Genomic DNA, 21,279 nt, shown 5'->3' on the forward strand with positions numbered 1-21,279 from the left:
ATATTTCAACATCTAACAGATGTGAGCACATCTGTATGCATGGTCTAAAGTTTGCGAGGAGGTGAGCACATTCTCACTTCAAGTTAAATTTGTACAAATGCCCACTTTTGCGTGAAAACTTGCTCATGCACATTTTAGGGGACATTTTGTACGTGTGCACGGTTTATAAATGAGGCTCCTGGTCTCAGGCACAGTTACTCTGGAGGTGGTCCAACGATGCCCCATGCTGAGACACATAGCAGGTTAGTTCCTAGCTAGCACATTTGGTTCCTTTGAAGTTGTGGGAACGTACGTTTTTGGTTTCCCATTGGTTCTGGGAATGAAGCTATAAGTTTCCTGACCTGTAAAATGTAGCCATTTTTTTTTTACATTCTTAAAATGGAAGTAAAAATGTAGTTTGTTCTGGGAACGTCAGTGTTTAAGGTGAAGGGAGGTTCTGAGAACATTTTACTATGGTTCCCTGAAATTCTTCCTGGGAGGTTTTATTAATATTCTGAGAACGGTTTATGATTTTTTTTTTTTAACATGTTCTGCTATAAATTACACTGCTAGCTTAGGTTAATGGTTTTGAACTCCAAGCACAGATATTTTTTTTTTACGTTTTATTTAACCTTTATTTAACTAGGCAAGTCAGTTAATAACAAATTATTGTTTACAATGATGGCCTACCAAAAGGCAAAAGGCCTCCTGCGGGGACGGGGGCTGGGATTAAAAATAAAATAAATAAAATAAAAATATAGGACAAAGCACACATCACGACAAGAGAGACAACACAGCATTACATAAAGAGAGACCTAAGACGATAACATAGCATGGCAGCAACACATGACAACATGGTAGGAACACAACATGGCAACATTATTGGGCACAGACAACAGCACAAAGGGCAAGAAAGTAGAGACAACAATACATCACACACAATAATACATCATGACACATGGATATTAATTTGCTTAGGCCAACAAACCTGAACACACTTAGCAAGATAGAGGATAGAGAGAGTGTATATGGTGAGAACGGAATGTATATGTTTGTAAATAATATTCTTAGAAAGTTCTTTGAACATTTATTGTGTTTTTTATTGAATTTATTGAATAAGTTGTCCTCGATAGGCCTGAGCTCTAACGCCTGTGTCACGGATCCCTCTGGAACTTTCATTGTGCACACCTGGCCCATATTCCCACTGATTGTATTTGTATATATGTGCCCTTTGTTCACCATGGTGCTGTCGATTATTGTTACAATGTCCGTTGGTGCGTGTGAGTACTTGTGCTGTGTGTTTTGGGCTTTCTTGCCCTTGTGGATTGTGCAGATGATTACGGGTCTCGTCCCGTGTGTTAAACATTGTGCGCGTGTGTTATTTATTCGAGGTACTCCTCGATCTTTTGTTTGGGTTACAACCCTGTGTTTTGTTACGTGTTTGTTTAGTCTTCGTCCCCGTGCTTTTACATGGCACGCCGTAATTTGGGTGAAATAAAAAAAACTATTACACATTCCTGTGCCTGTCTCCTGATTCTTCATACCAACGTGACAGCCTGTTCATGGTTTCACGATTATCTTAGTGACAGAACTCAGGCCATCGTGATTGATAGGGTTACGTCTGAATTTCTTGAATTACCACAGGGGTCATACCACATCGGTCAATTTTGGGACCTGTTCTCTTCACTACTTATATAAAATCCAATGGTCAATCTGTAAAAAAGTAAACTCCATCTATTTACGGATTATATTATTATGTATGTTATTGCCCCGACTGTTGATCTGGCAGTGTCAAAACTACAGTCAGATTTTATAGCTATGCAGAAATCCCTTGATAATTAAAAACTTGTGCTTAATTCAGGCAAAACTAAATACATGTAATGTTTACACTCTCGTAACAATGTTTCAGATGAACTACAAGTTCACTCATTAGATGGTTCTCCAATCAAACATGTTCCTGCATATAAATACTTAGGCATTTGGATTGATATGGATTTGACGTTTAAAAACATATAAATGAGCTGGTTAAGAAGCTTAGGTTTAAAGTTGGCTTTTTCTACAGAAACAGATCGTGCCTTTCTCTAAGCAGTGGGAAGCAGATTATTCAGTCAACCTTTTTATCTGTTCTTGATTATAGTTATATCATTTATCAATGTGGCGCTGCTACTACTCTTAAACCTTTGTATGTAATCTACCATAATGCCCTTGGTTTTGTTACAGATGACAGTTTTGATACTCATCACTGCATCCTGTATCAGAAGGTCGGCTGGACTTCGCTAAAGACCATAGACTTCTACATTACTCGCTTTTTTTGCCCTTCTTCATAAACTTCCGTGTTATCTAACTTTGCTGATGGAGTATAGACACCTGAGTTGCCTAACCCATTCACAGGATTGGTTAACTCTTGAGGTTCCTACAGTAGGGTCTCCAGCGAGCTAGGTAAATATGCTTTAAGTTTTAATGCACCGTGTTGCTGAGTTATGTCTCTCTCACCTCATTGAATCTTGTGACCAGGTCCTCTACAGCATTGTGGGGCCGTCTGCAGCCAGCCATAAGATGGGGTTGTACAGGTTGGTGTGCCTGCCCCTGGGGCTGTGGCTGATCAGGGCCCCCCAGGTCGAGGGTGAGGAAACAGAGGTAGTCCAGGGGTAAGATCCGGCTGTATAGATGCAACTCCTGCTCCATGAGGACGTAGGCCATCTCCTCCGGGAAACTGACCAGGGGACAGAGGTCAGACAGCTCCTTGTTGACCTCCGTCAGCGGAGCTGCCGGCACCACACTGGACCCCGCCATGGGGGAGTGCAGCTGGCGCTCTGAGGGGGAGGGAGGAAATAGGAAATAGGGAGGGAGAAGGGTGAAGGAGGAAGGAGGAGGGAGGGGAGGGTGAGTCAAGAGGGAGTTAAGACAGGAGGAACATACTGTAGATTGTTTCTGAATTCCAATGTGTCCCCTAGCCCCTACTCATAGACACTTCCTGTAGAACTGAATGGATCAGATAAGTGTAAGCAAAATGGCTAAAGCTCTATCCTACTCTCTGATAAGTCAGGTAGTATTTTATCCACATTTGATTAATATACATGTCATTTAATTTATTATGTAAGCTGACTTGATTCAATGCTTTATCAACTTGAATTTCATAAGATTCATATTGGTTATGGGACCTTTCAGGACAGCCCAGCCCAATGGACTTGTGGTGATACAGGGAGGAGAGTCGTTGTCTCCCCTGTTGCCGATGGACAGAACCACTTCCAGGAGGGTCCCTGAAATGTAGGCAGAAACGTCAGTCCTCTGTAGGGTTGCTCGGTAGCTACACGCCCCTCCCCCTCCTGGCCATGGCAATGTGGCCCTCCTATGACACAGATCCCTCCTCTCGGCAGACGTCAGCAGCTTCCTGGAAGAAAGGAGTAGCTCTCCGGATATGGCCACCCTTACTTCAGCACTCAGAGCATGGCATGCCTGGGAAGACAGAGGAAGATAGTCGTGTTCAGCAAGGCAAAACGTTTTGCTACTGAAAACAATTATCTTTGTTGTCATTGGACAAGTTCAGATAGTAGTCCCTAAATGTTAAAAACTTTTCTCCCTACTGAACACAACCCAGGCATGTCAACACCTAATTACACCCATAAAAGACATGCAGTAGCCTTTCTCATAAAATGTGCTATTATAACACTGTGTGTGTGCGCCAATTCCCCCTCAGGAGACTGAAAAAATGTGGAATGGGTCCTCAGATCCTCAAAACGTTCTACAGCTGCACCATCGAGAGCATCCTGACTGGCTGCATCATCACCTGGTATGGCAACTGCTCAGCATCCGACCCCAAGGCGCTACAGAGGGTAGTGCGTACGGCCCAGTTCATCACTGCGGCCAAACTTCCTGCCATCCTGGACCTCTATACCAGGCGGTGTCAGATGAAGGCCCTAAAAATGGTCAAAGTCGCCAGCCACCCTAGTCATAGAATGTTCTCTCTGCGACTGCACTGCAAGCGATACCTGAGTGCCAAATCTAGGTCCAAAAGGCTACTTAACAGCTTCTAACCCCAAACCACAAAACTGCTGAACAGTTAATAAAATGGCTACCCGGACTATTTGCATTGGACCCCCCTTTTTTTACTCTGCTGCTACTTGCTGTTTATTATCTATGCATAGTCACCCCTACCAACATATACATATTAAATTATTTGTACTCCATTTTAGCCTGACAAAAATCTATATGAAGTGTCTGTCTGCTTCTGAAATGCAACTTGGCAGTTAGTCTAATATCAATACACTGTTGTTTGTCTAATGCATTTGTTTGAGCATTAAAATAGTGTGAAAATGAGGGTTGTGATATTAACAACGATTCTCAGTCAACAAAGTAGTCCCATTATGAGGAAGAGGTTCTTCTGTTGCTAGGTGACACATCTAAAGACAGTGCACCAAAAGCCCCATAACAATTGTGTCACAAACACCTTTAAACCCCCACCCCCCTCTCTGGACCTACAGTACTAAGCTCTTTAGCTACATGGGAAAACCTGATGGATGTGAACCAACCTAATCAAGCAACAGGAATTTTGGTCAGACCACATGGAGAGACAGTAGTAGAAATGTATTGCTTTCGTTTCTGATCTGTGTATCTGACATGTAAGTATTTCAATTCTCACATTGTAGCATTGTTGCATGTTAGCTGTAGGCAGATGGTGGAAATAGTACCCAATTGTCATACTTCAGTAAAAGTAAAGATACCTTAATAGAAAATGACTCAAGTATACGTGAATACTATTTTAGTAATAGTCTAAAATTCATTAAAAAAAAAAATATGCTTAAGTATCAAAAGTAAAAGTATAAATAATTTCAAATTTCTTACATTAAGCATCGTTACATTAAACCAACCAGACGGCACAATTTTTATATTTATTTACGGATAGCTAGGGGCACACTCCAACACTCAGACATAATTTACTAAAGAAGCATTTGTATTTAGTGAGTCTGCCAGAGGCAATAGGGATGACCAGGGATGTTCTCTTGATAAATGTTCGAATTGGACCATTTTCCAGTCCTGCTAAGCATTCAAAATGTAACAAGTACTTTTGGGTGTCAGGGAAAATTTATGGAGTAAAAAGTACATTATTTCTTTAGGAATGTAGTGAAGAAAACGTTGTCAAAAATGTAAATAGTAAAGTAAAGTACAGATTAAGTAGTACTTTAAAGTATTTTTACTTAAGTACTTTACACCACTGGCTGTAGGTAAACCCTCTGATCCTGTAAAAATAATACATAAAGTAAAAAATGAAGTAAGCTTTATGAGACATCTTTTTGAGTGCGGACCCACACCTTTTTGCTTATCTAAACCCTCTGAACCCAGGGAGATGGTTGTTAGCCAGTATGTGGAAAGATGAGATTGAAGGTCAGGAGCAGCACCCTTGGAGGGTGCCCACCACCATAGCCCCTCCCCAACTGTGTATTTTACCCAGTGTTGGGAGAGAGAGAGGAGACAGGAAGTAACCCCCTACCACCACCATCACCACCCCTCCTGAGGACCTCTAGCCCCAAACCTCCACCAACCCTCCGTAGGACTCAGGACATCCAGCCCACACCCCACCACCACCCCTCTCCTGTCCCCTTTGGTTGTTAGTCAGTATGGGGAGAGAGGAGAGAGAGAAGTCAGGGAAGCGGATCCAGCTGGCAGAGCCTAACAGACATTGTGCTTTAGCTAAACCAAATATTTACTCCCTGGAGTCGAATATTCAGAAATTATATTCACATCATCCTCACAGCACTTTATCCTCCTTCGGTTCCTTTAAAGGGTATGGAACTCATAGTCATAAATTATGTTATTCTCTCCAACACATGAATGAACGCACTAATAAACAGACGCATGCATGCACCAGACACACACACACGCGCACACACACACACACACACACACACACACACACACACACACACACACACACACACACACACACACACACACGTTCATTCTTATAGAATGTCTTCCATACTTCTATATCTATGTGCAGATATCATACACAACAGGTTGTCTTCTTGCTTAGAGACATAAAAGCCTTGAGACATGGCTACGTAACCCGACGGTTGCCCCAATCATATTGTATGATGACAGTGTTTCCCCTAGGATTTCTTTCAGCAGTGGTGACAAGGGTGGGGTGCATTGCTACTAGCATTAGCGCAATGACATGCTAGCTCCTCCAATAGACGTCCAGTCTTTGAGCAAACGACTATTCATTTAAAAGCGCGTATCGACAGCAATATACACTGCTCAAAAAAATAAAGGGAACACTTAAACAACACAATGTAACTCCAAGTCAATCACACCTCTGTGCAATCAAACTGTCCACTTAGGAAGCAACACTGATTGACAATAAATTTCACATGCTGTTGTGCAAATGGAATAGACAACAGGTGGAAATCATAGGCAATAAGCAAGACACCCCCAATAAAGGAGTGTTTCTGCAGGTGGAGACCACAGACCACTTCTCAGTTCCTATGCTTCCTGGCTGATGTTTTGGTCACTTTTGAATGCTGGCGGTGCTTTCACTCTAGTGGTAGCATGAGACGGAGTCTACAACCCACACAAGTGACTCAGGTAGTGCAGCTCATCCAGGATGGCACATCAATGCGAGCTGTGGCAAGAAGGTTTGCTGTGTCTGTCAGCATAGTGTCCAGAGCATGGAGGCGCTACCAGGAGACAGGCCAGTACATCAGGAGACGTGGAGGAGGCCGTAGGAGGGCAACAACCCAGCAGCAGGACCGCTACCTCCGCATTTCTGCAAGGAGGAGCAGGCGGAGCACTGCCAGAGCCCTGCAAAATGACCTCCAGCAGGCCACAAATGTGCATGTGTCTGCTCAAACGGTCAGAAACAGACTCCATGAGGGTGGTATGAGGGCCTGACGTCCACAGGTGGGGGTTGTGCTTACAGCCCACCACCGTGCAGGACGTTTGGCATTTGCCAGAGAACACCAAGATTGGCAAATTCGAGAGCGCTGTGCTCTTCACAGATAAAAGCAGGTTCACACTGAGCACATGTGACAGACGTGACAGAGTCTGGAGACGCAGTGGAGAACGTTCTGCTGCCTGCAACATCCTCCAGCATGACCGGTTTGGCGGTGGGTCAGTCATGGTGTGGGGTGGCATTTCTTTGGGGGGCCGCACAGCCCTCCATGTGCTTGCCAGAGGTAGCCTGACTGCCATTAGGTACCGAGATGAGGTCCTCAGACCCCTTGTGAGACCATATGCTGGTGCGGTTGGCCCTGGGTTCCTCCTAATGCAAGACAATGCTAGACCTCATGTGGCTGGAGTGTGTTTCGGCAGTTCCTGCAAGAGGAAGGCATTGATGCTATGGACTGGCCCGCCTGTTCTGGCGGATGCTTTAGTCCAGGTCTAGGAGGAGATCCCTCAGGAGACCATCCGCCACCTCATCAGGAGCATGCCCAGGCGTTGTAGGGAGGTCATACAGGCACGTGGAGGCCACACACACTACTGCGCCTCATTTTGACTTGTTTTAAGGACATTACATCAAAGTTGGATCAGCCTGTAGTGTGGTTTTCCACTTTAATTTTGAGTGTGACTCCAAATCCAGACCTCCATGGGTTGATAAATTGGATTTCCATTGATTCTTTTTGTGTGATTTTGTTGTCAGCACATTCAACTATGTAAAGAAAAAAGTATTTAATAAGATTATTTCTTTCATTCAGATCTAGAAATTGTTGTTTAAGTGTTCCCTTTATTTTTTTGAGCAGTGTATATATTTTTTTAAATTACATGATATTTTTTGCAGCGGTGGCAACAATTTAGCAGCAGTCTACCTTTTACAAAGTTAGCATATATTTGCTAGCCTCGTCCCAGACTCCCAGTTGTGTCTGTGCTGTCTTGCCAATGACCAATGACCATAGGAGTTGGCAAGACAGCACAAACAGATCTGAGACCATGCTGTGCATCATTTAGTTTAGCATACCGAATGTATCATCTGAATGCTCAAGTGACTTACTCTTTCCTCCAGCACTCTCTATGGCATGCATCTCAGGTCTGGAGAGCGTCAGGACTGAGTAAATATTTTGTTTTCCAGGACGTGTACGTCCCCTTGCCCGGACTGGCCCGGACTGGCCTCCATCCTTATCAAGGATCAATCAGCCATGTTTAGACAGTCTGATACCTGCACAGCTCCACAGGCTCCACGGCCACATGCTTTATCAAACTCTGGGTCATGTTCATTAGGCACCAAACGTAAGAAAACGGACTTAAACAGGGAGGGACTATACCTGAGGGGTATACTACAAAGTGGGATCAATAACTTAGCCAACACATTTGCATAAATATTCTGAAATAACCATTCTTTTTTTTTTAAAGATAAGCTTGAAATGGCCATGGTCTAATAGACTCGACAACCAAAAACACATATCTAAGTTTAGCTTTGAACCAGAAAATCAATTGTTATTTCTGGTTGTTTATCAGCTCCCTGGATTTGTCTAATAAGAACAGCTTATTTTTGTTTTCCGTAAGACATTTTTTTCCGAAAAACATTTTGCCATAATGAATATGACCCAGCATGAGCTGGGCTGGACCAGAGGCCTCCACAGACATTGGGAGAATGGCCGTCAATGGACCTCATTTGTCAAATGGTTGTATGGTCAAATCTCGTCATTCTCACTCAAAGCTCAGGATTTTGGTCGATTTCAACATGATCATAGGGTGCATCACAGTTGTCTATAGTGGTGTCCTCTCCTCATCCACTCTCCCTTCATTATGTACTGATCACGAGGAAGGTGAGAGCTGTCTGTTAGAAGAAGCCTTAGTATTTGCATATACCAGTCCATTTCTTTCATATCAGAGCAGGTGAAGAAAGCCTTGGTTATTGAGATGCACAGTGTTGTTATATTTGGTTTTGTCAATTTTGTAAAGTTTCAATATTTAAAAGAAGAAAGTGAGTTGTAGTCCTACTTTCCATTCAGCTTGTTGCTAGTACTTGTACAATGATTTGTAGGTCTAAACCAATAACATTCTCTCTCAAATAGTAATAACTGTTTATTACCATCGGTCTTTAAACTACTGATAAACTCTTTACAACCCCTTTACAAATGTTACATTAATGTTAAGTGTTAGTCAAATACCGTTCATATATTAAAAGTTAAACTCATGTAGTCAGTTTATACATTTCTGTCTGTTTAAATTAAACAGAACACATGCTGTATGTTTAGTCTAGAGGGATGAGAGAGAACACCCTACTACATTTGACAAATGCTTCATGGAGACCACCATCATCCCAGTCCCCAAGAAAGACAAGGTGACATGCCCAAATGACAATCGCCCCGTCGCACTCACCCTGGTCATAATGAAGTGCTTCAAGATGCGGGTCATGGCCCACATCAAGGCCAGCATGCCAGGCACACTGGACCCAATCAAATTTGCCTACCACTCCATGGATGATGCCATTTCCTTCATTATTCACACAGCCTTAATGCACCTGGACAAGAGGAACATCTATGTGAGAATGCTGTTCATTGACTACAGTTAAGCATTCAACACTATTGTTCCCTCCAAGCTCGACAACAAGTTCAGAGCCCTGGGTCTGGACACCACCCTCTGCAACTGGATCCTGTACTTCCTGACAGGCAGACCACAGGCTGTCAGGACTAGCAACAACACCTCCTCCACAATGACTCTTAACACAGAGGGCCCCCAGGGGTGTCCCTTTGCTAAGTGGCTTTGCATGACACTAACTCCATCATCAAGTTTGCTGACGACACCACGGTTGTAGGCCTGATAAGAAAACAATGCCAAGTCAACCTATAGGGAGGAGGTATGTGAACTGGCATTGTGGTGCCAGGACAACAACCTCTCCCTTAACATCAGCAAAACAAAGGAGTTGATTGTTGACTTGAGGAAGCAGCAGGGAACATGCCCTGATCCACGTCAATGGGACTGCAGTAGAGAGAGCAGTTTTAAGTTCCTTAGCGTTCACATCACCCAGGACTTGATTTGGACCAACAACACCACCACCACTCTTATCAACAGGGCACAACAGCATCTTTACTTCCAGCTGAAGAATTACTGCATGCCACCCTGGATCCTCTCCGAATACTACCGCTCCACCATCGAGAGCATCCTGACCGTAACCGCAAGGCCCTTCAGCGGGTGCCCCCACCCATCCAGGACATTTACTCAAAACGGTGCCTGAAGAAGGCCTGCAGCATCCTCAAGGACACCACACACCCCAGCCATGAGCTGTTCAAAGACTCCAGCCACCCTAGTCATAGACTGTTCTCTCTGCTACCACATTGCAAACGGTACCGGCTTCTACCCCCAAGCCATAAGACTCCCGAATACCTAATCAAATGGCTACCCAGACTATTTGCAATCCTCCCCCCCTCTTCTTCTCTTTTACACCGCTGCTACTCTCTGTTGTTATCACTTTAATAACTCTACCTACATGTACATATTACCTCAACCAACCGGTGCCCCCGGACATTGACTCTGTATTAGTCACATACCTGTTGTATTCGGCGCATGTGATTTTGATTTGATTCACTACCTTGCCATTGGGCAGACGGTATCAGAACATTAGGTCTGATACCAACAGGCTCAGAGAATGTTTCTATCTACAAGCCATCAGACTGCTGAACACTTGAACTGGACTGACCACCTGCTCTGACTCTCTGCACCTCAGCACACATGCACTCACTCACTCACGCACACACCCACACAGATCTATATTCATCAACACACTCATCCCCCCCCCCACACACACACACACACACACACACCTTCCCCAAAACACATGTAAATATTTGACTATAAATTGTGCCTTCCTGTATTATACTGATGCTAAAATGTTTATTTTATTCTATTGAGCCATTAACTTTATGTTCGTAATCTTATCTTTTATTATTCCTTATTGTTGTTGCATTGTCCAGAAGGAACCTGCAAGTGAGCATTTCGTTGGACAGTGTATACCATGTGTATCCTGTACATACAACTAATACAACTTGAAACTTCAGCCATCCATAGAGCCTTCAATAGACTATAATACTGCAGCTCTTGTCACAAGGATGCATGTAGTGTATGTTTTCTATTGAAACCCTGTGAAATGACAGTTGAGAAGAACATGTATGGAACCCTTGCAGCGCTGTCATGAGCAACTGTCATAAGCAACACTATGCCTATGTCTGGTAGGGTTTTACAAAACAGTTGATCAGTATCAAGGTTCTCGGATTACGTTCCAGTCGTCTGAAGACCGACAAATTGGACCCACATTTACCATCAGAAAGACAATCATACTCTAATTCGAGCGATCCCCACTGATATGAATAGCAAAGATTATAGTATGCATGGTTTGGTAGAAATGTTAGTCAAGTACTAGTGCTTTCTTTGAATTAACCATTTGAAAGAAAGAGAAAATATATTCTGACTTACATTAGAAGATCATGCCTAATGTGATACAGCCTCCAAAATTGGTGAAAGTCAGTAAATCCACAATAGTCGTGTCATGTCTGTATGTTCCAGTTTGTAGTGGAAGAGAGGAGGGAGATATGTTTGAGACAGAAGAGAGAGAGCATGTCTGAAACCTGAGAGAGAGAGGGAGAGGGAGAGAGAGAGAGAGAGAGAGAGAGAGAGAGAGAGAGAGAGAGAGAGAGAGAGAGAGAGAGAGAGAGAGAGAGAGAGAGAGAGAGAGAGAGAGAGAGAGAGAGAGAGAGAGAGAGAGAGAGAGAGAGAGTGTGCGTGTGTGTGTTTTGGGACAGCTCCCCTTATATGGTTAGGGAGACTGGGCATTAGTAAGAGGTATTAGGAAAATAACATTACCTTTATATATAAAACACACATCACCGTCTCTCATCTCCTACTGTAAACCTCTACAGTGACTACATAGCCAGTATTAGCCACTGTGATGTAATTCACCAATGACTCTACTGTGGGTTCATTCAATAGCTCTCTCTCTCTCTCTCTCTCTCTCTCTCATAATGGCAAAATGGTAAGCGTTGCAGATAGATATGAAATATGAAGCATAGACTTATTACAGTTCTCAGTTCTGCATTAAAAACAGTCAGGTCTTTTCAAAACAATGTTTCTTTTTCTTGCAATGATTTGGTGTCAGAACTCCCTGATGACAGGAGTTGATACAAGATGCCTTGGGCTTCAACTAAAATATACAGGGAGAAAATTATCACAGCTCATCAGATCTGGGAAGAAAATAGTTGTCTTTTTTTGTTTATTTGAAAATGCTAACTTTTCAATACTCAAGGTAGTCAAATATAGTTTATATAGAGTTTCAACTAAAAGGCAACTATTTTCTTTGATATTCCAATAAAGGTCTCAGAAAATGTTGAATACCTCTCAGAAAACCGAATAATATTTGAAGGTATTTGAATATATGCAAGTTGTTTGAAAACAAAAACAAAAATGTATTTGATAGCTGACAAATATTTGATGAAGAACCAAAAACTACAACACTTAGTTTGATTAGTTTAAATATATGATCATAAGCACATGGTTTGGAGGGCTCTTAGATATTAATCTTAATATAGCCTATTTTCTAGAATGAAATACATAAGGGATGGAATCCCCTCAACATTATAGTAGACCACTTCTGTAGCATCAAAATTACTAACAAATATATTTTCACAATGAGTAAGACATAAGGTAATACAGTAACACTAAACATCAAGTTTTTATACATGTGTATGTAGTAATTTTGTAATTATTACAATAGCAGCATTGTTGTTACATAGGACTTTGGAAATTGCTTTATAATTGCATAAATAATGAAATTATTACATAAGTGGAATAAAGCACAGTCACTTCCTCTTGTGTACAGTAGTTACAAAACCTCTCAGCTCATTTTTATGCAATAAAATGCAATTACCAAAGTATTATGTAACAACATGCTAATAAAATGTTGCTCCAAAAGTAATTACAGCTTTATTACACAGGCACAAGAACAGTTTAATGTTAAGTGATATTGAGAATGCTAACAGTAACAACATGTCCCCTCCCACATTTTGAAATTACATTTTTGTCCCCCCCCAGTTTTATCAGTGGAATGTGATACACAACGAGGCAACTGTGTGCAGTAGGACCATGCGGACACCTCCGAGAAGTCGGGTAGACTGGTTGGAATGTTTATCCTACAGGATTAAATATATATATATATATATATATATATATATATATATATATATATATATATACTGCTCAGAAAAATAAAGGGAGCACTAAAATAACACATCCTAGATCTGAATGAAAGAAATAATCTTATGAAATACTTTTTTCTTTACATAGTTGAATGTGCTGACAACAAAATCACACAAAAAGAATCAATGGAAATCCAATTTATCAACCCATGGAGGTCTGGATTTGGAGTCACACTCAAAATTAAAGTGGAAAACCACACTACAGGCTGATCCAACTTTGATGTAATGTCCTTAAAACAAGTCAAAATGAGGCGCAGTAGTGTGTGTGGCCTCCACGTGCCTGTATGACCTCCCTACAACGCCTGGGCATGCTCCTGATGAGGTGGCGGATGGTCTCCTGAGGGATCTCCTCCCAGACCTGGACTAAAGCATCCGCCAACTCCTGGACAGTCTGTGGTGCAACGTGGCGTTGGTGGATGGAGCGAGACATGATGTCCCAGATGTGCTCAATTGGATTCAGGTCTGGGGAACGGGCGGGCCAGTCCATAGCATCAATGCCTTCCTCTTGCAGGAACTGCTGACACACTCCAGCCACATGAGGTCTAGCATTGTCTTGCATTAGGAGGAACCCAGGGCCAACCGCACCAGCATATGGTCTCACAAGGGGTCTGAGGATCTTATCTCGGTACCTAATGGCAGTCAGGCTACCTCTGGCGAGCACATGGAGGGCTGTGCGGCCCCCCAAAGAAATGCCACCCCACACCATGACTGACCCACCGCCAAACCGGTCATGCTGGAGGATGTTGCAGGCAGCAGAACGTTCTCCACGGCGTCTCCAGACTGTCACATGTGCTCAGTGTGAATCTGCTTTCATCTGTGAAGGGCACAGGGCGCCAGTGGCGAATTTGCCAATCTTGGTGTTCTCTGGCAAATGCCAAACGTCCTGCACGGTGTTGGGCTGTAAGCACAACCCCCACCTGTGGACGTCGGGCCCTCATACCACCCTCATGGAGTCTGTTTCTGACCGTTTGAGCAGACACATGCACATTTGTGGCCTGCTGGAGGTCATTTTGCAGGGCCCTGGCAGTGCTCCTCCTGCTCCTCCTTGCACAAAGGTGGAGGTAGCGGTCCTGCTGCTGGGTTGTTGCCCTCCTACGGCCTCCTCCACGTCTCCTGATGTACTGGCCTGTCTCCTGGTAGCGCCTCCATGCTCTGGACACTACGCTGACAGACACAGCAAACCTTCTTGCCACAGCTCGCATTGATGTGCCATCCTGGATGAGCTGCACTACCTGAGCCACTTGTGTGGGTTGTAGACTCCGTCTCATGCTACCACTAGAGTGAAAGCACCGCCAGCATTCAAAAGTGACCAAAACATCAGCCAGGAAGCATAGGAACTGAGAAGTGGTCTGTGGTCACCACCTGCAGAACCACTCCTTTATTGGGGGTGTCTTGCTAATTGCCTATAATTTCCACCTGTTGTCTATTCCATTTGCACAACAGCATGTGAAATATATTGTCAATCAGTGTTGCTTCCTAAGTGTACAGTTTGATTGCACAGAAGTGTGATTGACTTGGAGTTACATTGTGTTGTTTAAGTGTTCCCTTTATTTTTTTGAGCAGTATATATATATATACTGCTCAAAAAAATTAAGGGAACACTATAGTTATCCCAGGTCTGCACTCATAGACATATGCCTACATCTTTCATATCATATTGAAAATACATTTGATCCCAATGTAAATACATTTGATCCCAATGTATTTCAGAACCAAGACAGAAATGTTTTTTGCCACACAGCCATCCTACGAAAGGCTGCAGTTTGGGTGATGGGTGAAAATCTCTTTACTATATAAACAAAGCCATATTTTAACGCATTGGTCGGCAGTGAGTGCACTCAAGACACACACAGGACATGCACACATGCACACACAGTTACCAATCACAATTGTCTATTCAATTGCCTAGCTGTTATTTTCAATGGCAATGTTTTCTTTCACAGAATTTCCCCTAAAAATTCTCTGAATTGTCCTTAACCCTGACCCACAGTTAAAAGTTGTATGTAACAAGTGTTGTGTATTCTATGAGTTCAGCCAACCCTAAAATGACCTATTTTAACCTTGATCACCTGATTACTGACACAGATTCTTGCATTATTTTGTACAGAAACGACTTAACCAGGATCATGAAGTCTTATTTTCTGCTGAGACCATGGTGGTTCAGTACAAATCAGTAGAGGCTGGTGGGAGGAGCTTTAGGAAGGCAGGGTCATTGTAATGGATGGAATGGAATGAATGGAACCGTACCAAACACATCAAACATATGGAAACCACACGCTTGACTCCGTTCCATTCATTCCATTCCAGCCATTATAATGAGCCTGTCCTCCTATAGCTCCCCCCACCAGCCTCCTCTGGTACAAATACCTCTTGTACAACAAGAGTTGGAGTTAATTCAATTTCCATGGCTGCCAGTTAAATCAAAATTCAAAAGGCACTCACACATCTGAGCTATCTTTGTTGCAGGTTCATGGTAACAATTGAATAAGAAGAAACCAGTTAAATCAGCCATATCATTTATTTTCAAAGAAGTGCAATTCATTTACTGGAATTAGATTAAAATGTTATGGCCCAAATTCAACTAATAAAGTATTGAAGTTGAATCAGGAGTGTTATTGCTTTGACTGGAGCAAACAGCAGTGTTTTCCAGATTGGACACTTCTCTGTTCCAAGGATTCAAGTGAGCAGTGCCAATATGTAGTTTACCACTAGGTGGCAGTCTAATCCACTGTATTGTTACCGGCAGGGTAGAGTCTATTGCCACTGCAGAATTGGTACTGAATGAGGTCTGCAGTTAGTTTCTATCCCAGATTGACACTTTAAAGCACCATAATCACTCTGAGTTTATGCCACTCGCCCCCTCTTTATGAATGTACTCATAAACTATTTATTGTGTGGGACCACTGAACACACATCCTGTTTTATTAACTTTACATACACACAAAATGATTGAGGGTAAAAACAAAATATAGCCCGAAGGCTTATTTCCATTATGGTAAAATATATTTATTCTAAGTCAACACAAACATCACCATCACCGGTTGTCTCTAATCATCCTAATCTCAGAGGTTGTTCTTTCCATACAGGCTAGGAATATTTTGACCTGCTCTGGGTCTATTCGCCAAACCATTAACAAATTATGGACCAATAAGTAGGCTAAGTATGTAAGTTATTCCTTTCATTTCCCCTGAAGCTTGTTGTTTTTGACTCGGCAACACCTTAAAAACAAACTCTGGAGTGTGTGTGCTTTGTTTTCCACTGACTGTATTTGTTTCTCATGGTTGAGACTGTAACCATCTGCCAAGTGATTGTGATGTAATGGTGTAGCCTAACTTTTCCATTGGGTGTGTACCCACTGGAGCAGAGAAGCAATCCCAGACCCTCTTTCTACATCTCAAATGGCACCCTATTCCCTATATAGTGCACTACCTTTGACCATAAGGCTTTGTTGAAAAGTAGTGCACTTTATGGAATAAGGTGCTATTTGAGACGCACCTTCTATAATACAGGCCTCTAGTGTTCTACTTAACTTTTAACCACCCCTCCCCTCTGCTCTCCTACCCGGCTACTCCAACCCCCATTTCCCCTGCAGCTCCGTGAGTTTTGTCTCACACTGCACTGTGTGTAGTAACTATTACATACTGCAGCAGGGGATTTCACACACATTTTTCCTTTTTGTGCCCCGCCGTGTGTGTGTGTGTGTGTGTGTGTGTGTGTGTGTGTGTGTGTGTGTGTGTGTGTGTGTGTGTGTGTGTGTGTGTGTGTGTGTGTGTGTGTGTGTGTGTGTGTGTGTGTGTGTGTGTGTGTGTGTGTGTGTGTGAGTGAGTGAGTCCAGTGCAGTCTAGGGCTTTTCCAGAGTAGATTTTAAACTAAAAGTGACACAGTTTTGCTCAATGGAACCACGAAAGCTAACTGTGTGTATGTTCTTACCTCAAAAAACATGTCAACTTTTTTTCCAAGGTGAGGTTTACATGCTTGCAGATGTAGACTCTGAGAGGTTGAACTGTGTCCACTGTATCCACTCAAGCGACTGTATTCACTAGGCCCAGAGAAACGGTCCCTTCTGCAGACAGCGTCCCACGCCTCCTCACTGATCCTCCACGAGGGTAATGTCCTGATGATTGCCCTAGTCCCTGTACACACAGACTTCTTCACCCTCTGGTTATCCCTCAAGAACCTACGGACCAGGACCGTCGAACGCTCCCTCTTATTATACACAAAGCTATCCTCAGTCTCGCAGTCAAATCCTAACCCATTGTCTGAGGTCATCTTCAAAGCTGTGGGGCTTTTGGAAGGGCTGGTGGGAAGGAGTGCCAGTGTAGAGCACCTTTGCATTTTGGCTTTGCCCCCTGGGCTGATGTGCCCATCTCTGAGTCCGTGGGCACAGCTGGTGTCAGCGACTGTTGATGATGTCATCTCCTCTACGAGACAGAAGGCGAAGCTGCCCGTAGTGACTCTTATGGGGGAAGATGGGACTGAGGATACTGAGCCTGACACTTTGCCCCCTACAGCCTCCTTGCCTCTATCATCTAATGAGGTACCAGAGTAGAGCAAGCCCTGAAAGCAGTTCTTGCCCCCACCTGGTAGTGTCCTTGCATTACACAGAGGAGACAACTGCTGCGACTCTAACTCCTTGACACTCCTACGTACATCTGTACCATGATGTACTACAGTACCCACAATGCTCTGTGTAACATATCCTGTTTTATCCACTGTGTACGTCTGAGGTGAGATCCCTGCTCTCTGGACTGGAGTGTTACTGTCAGAGTCATTGCAGGCGTCTGAGATCGGTTTACTTTGGCTGCAGCACAGTACACAAGGCCCAAGGCCCTTCCTGCGGCTTACGCCACAGCAGCAGCCTGAAGGTTTACTGGCAGGCCGCACAGTCACACACACTCTTTGCTTCGATCCAGCATCCAGAGACTCCACTGAACGGCAGCCATTGCTGGAGTGTTTATCCGGTTGGAATGGCGCTGGCGGTGCATCTGTGTCATCAGAGTGTAGTTGAACTTTAACTCTCCGCTGGGTTTCATGTGGGCTCCTGGGCCTCACAATCCCATGATCTATCTTTTCGGCACGCGTCTCTGTCCCGTCTGTGTTGCTGGTAGAGAATTCCTCCAACATAATGCCGGCCTGCCTGCCTTTCTGTGTCTTCCTCCTTGTTGGTATTCAGAGACGTCAGAGCGAGAGGTGGGTGCAGGTGGAGTCCACAACAGCTGTGAACACCAGGAGAGTCAACGCTGCGTGTTGTCCGGGAGATGCGTCCCTCTGTGCACACTCAGAAATGGACTTTGCTGCCGTGCCGACCAGGATGACACATCCCTCGTCAATCTGCAGGGGACAGCAGGAGAACCCAAGTTAGCTGAAAAATAGAACACACAAAAACTGTTTTGTGCTGAAGACTATCCCAAGCCAACAAATTAGATTGTGTCCTAATGATATCTATTGAACTCGGAATACAAACAAAATCACAACAAGATCATTATTATTAGCTGTAGTGAGAGGGTTGAAGTTGCAGTGCCAAGTTGTCACCGGATACTGGACAATGCACCATAACCTGTGAAAGGGAAGTGACTATGATGTGATGATTAAAGGCAGATGAACCATACAATCAGTCTTCCCCTCACTTTCCCTGCCTATGGCCAAACACTTTCCCTGCTTATGGCCAAACACTTTCCCTGCTTATGGCCAAACAATGTAAGAAAACATTAAGACCGGATTATGTGGTAACTGTAATAGAGCTCTGTGCAGTGACCTACATGCATTAAAGCTCCTAAAGTGGTGAATGAAAAATAGTTAAGAAAGTATTGTACCCCATTCTCTTCTGCTACAGTATAACAATGTAAAACCCTGCATTATCAAGGGTCTACTCGCCGACATATCACATGAAAACCTTATTAGAATAATCGAAAGTCAAACGACTGAAACTTCTCAACCTTTTCAGCCTGTGATCTTGTTGAAAGGTTAGGTTTTCCTTACCTTTGTGTGAAAGGTTGGTGTTTCTCTCTCCAGATTCATTTCCAGCAGACCAGATGTGTCCCTGTTCCCTCTCTATCCACAGTAGGCTATAAGAAAAGAGGGGGATTGGGAGGAGAGGAAAAGAGTGATCAGGGGAGAGGGAGAGGGAGAGAGGAAAAGAGAGGGATCTGGGAAGAGGGGAAAAGGGGGGAGCCACAGAAACAGGGATCTCACCGGGAAGGGCTCCCTTTACAGAACTTGGCAGGACAACAAGCTGAAGCTTTTTTCAGTTTTTCCCCTTTTTTTACTCACAGCTCACTGGATTATTTTGCAATCACACTGGACAGAACCTAATGCTAATACCTTCACAGCTTTTAAAGTGGCAGTCGCTTAAATAGCCTTGCTTTTTTACGGCCATTTATTCAATCAGAAATGTGTACCATCACCCTCACGTCAATATGAGTTTACAATCAATCATATGAGTTGCCCATTCAGAAATGAAACAAATAGATGTTTCAAGTTTTAATGTCACGTGCACAAGTACAGTGAAATGCCTGTCTTGCTAGAGCCAAACCCAACAATGCAGTAATCAATAAAGCATTACACAGTAGAACAAAAACAAAATAAATAAATAAGAAGAACACGAGAAAGTAAGTAAGCTATATATAGGGTCAGTTCCATATTTACAATGTGCAGGGATACTGGAGTGATAGAGGTAGATTTGTATAGGGGTAAGGTGACTAGGCATCAGAATATATGATACACAGAGTAGCAGCAGAGTAAATTATGATTGTGTGTGTGTGTGTGTGTGTGTGTGTGTGTGTGTGTGTGTGTGTGTGTGTGTGTGTGTGTGTGTGTGTGTGTGTGTGTGTGTGTGTGTGTGTGTGTGTGTGTGTGTGTGTGTGTGTGTATTTATTAGTCACTATTAATGTGTGTGCATGTTATGTGTGTGTTGGAGTGTTCTTATCTGCTTATGCATTCTCATTTCAACACCAAATCCACCACTGGTGTGTATGGCCAAAGAGCTCTATTTTCATGTCATCCAACAAATGTAAGTGCCTGGAGTTTGCTAAACGGCATTCGAACTTGGATTAGAACTGGTGCTTTGGTCAGATGACATGAAAATAGAGCTCTTTGGCCATGCACACCAGTGGTGGGTTTGGTGTTGAAATGAGAGTGCATGAGCAGAAAAGAACCCCATAACTACTGTAAAATATGGTGATGAATCTTTGATGTTATGGCGCTATTTTGATTCCATTGGTCCTGGAGCCCTTGTCAAGATCAACGGCATCATGAACTTTACCCAGTGCCATGATATTTTAGTCAAAAACTTGGTTGCTTCTGTCAGGAAGCTAAAACTTGGCCGCAAATAGAACTTTAGCACACATCAAAATCCACAAAGAATGGTTCATTGCCACAAGATCAACATTTTGCAATGGCCATATCAGTCTCCGGACTTAAAACCCATTGAAAACCTCTGGTTTGAATTGAAGAGGACAGTCCATAAGCGCACATGAAGGATATCAAGGATCTGGAAGAATTCTGTAAGGAGGAATGGTCTAATATCCCTCTCAATGTGTTCTCCAACTCAAATCTCTTTCTCTGAGCAAAGTTATTAGTATAAAAGAAATATAACCTCCCAGTTTTTTGGCCTACAATATAGCTCAGTATTTTTATGATTTATTTTAAACTGTCATTTTTGCCCATAATTTCAGACCCCACTGTAGTTATTACATATCTGGCGTAAAAACTGCAGCAGATTTTAAAACCCATTAAATAAAAGTACCTAAACTTTGTATACAAAAGTATACACCCCTTCAAATTAGTGGATTATGCTATTTCAGCCACACCCATAGCAGACAGGTGTATAAAATTGAGCACATAAACATGCAATCTCCATAGACAAACATTGTCAATAGAATGGCCTTACTGAAGTGCTCAGTGACTTTCAATGTGCCACCATCATAGGATGCCACCATTCCAACGAGTCAGTTCGTGAGATTTCTGCCCTGCTAGAGCTGCCCTGGTCAACAGTGCTGTTATTGTGAAGTGGAAACGTCTAGAATCAACAACGGCTCAGCCACGAAGTGGTAGGCCACACAAGCTCGCTGAAGCGTGTAGAGCGTAAAAATTGTCTGTCCTCGGTTGCAACACTCACTAC

General features: G+C 43.2%; 1 protein-coding gene across 3 annotated transcripts in view; it reads right to left on the reverse strand.

Annotated features, from left to right (window-relative positions):
- Nucleotides 1-19,367, reverse strand: part of LOC106608514 (1-phosphatidylinositol 4,5-bisphosphate phosphodiesterase epsilon-1) — a 42,467-nt gene extending 23,100 nt beyond the window's left edge. For 2 of the 3 annotated variants that reach the window (XM_045722087.1, XM_014206473.2), the window contains exons 1-4: nt 19,140-19,350; nt 17,091-18,491; nt 3,141-3,435; nt 2,473-2,792 (exon numbers count right to left, since the gene is read on the reverse strand). In XM_045722087.1, the coding sequence (XP_045578043.1) occupies nt 2,473-2,792; nt 3,141-3,435; nt 17,091-18,284 (1,809 nt within the window). In that variant the 5' untranslated portion in view covers nt 18,285-18,491; nt 19,140-19,350. Of the gene's footprint in view, nt 1-2,472; nt 2,793-3,140; nt 3,436-17,090; nt 18,523-19,139 lie in introns of all 3 variants that reach the window. The other variant, XM_014206466.2, reaches the window with a different exon arrangement.
- Between the last annotated feature and the right edge of the window lie 1,912 nt (nt 19,368-21,279).

The sequence above is a fragment of the Salmo salar genome, chromosome ssa01 (genome assembly GCF_905237065.1).
Source record: "Salmo salar chromosome ssa01, Ssal_v3.1, whole genome shotgun sequence".
NCBI classification, from domain to species: Eukaryota; Metazoa; Chordata; class Actinopteri; order Salmoniformes; family Salmonidae; genus Salmo; species Salmo salar.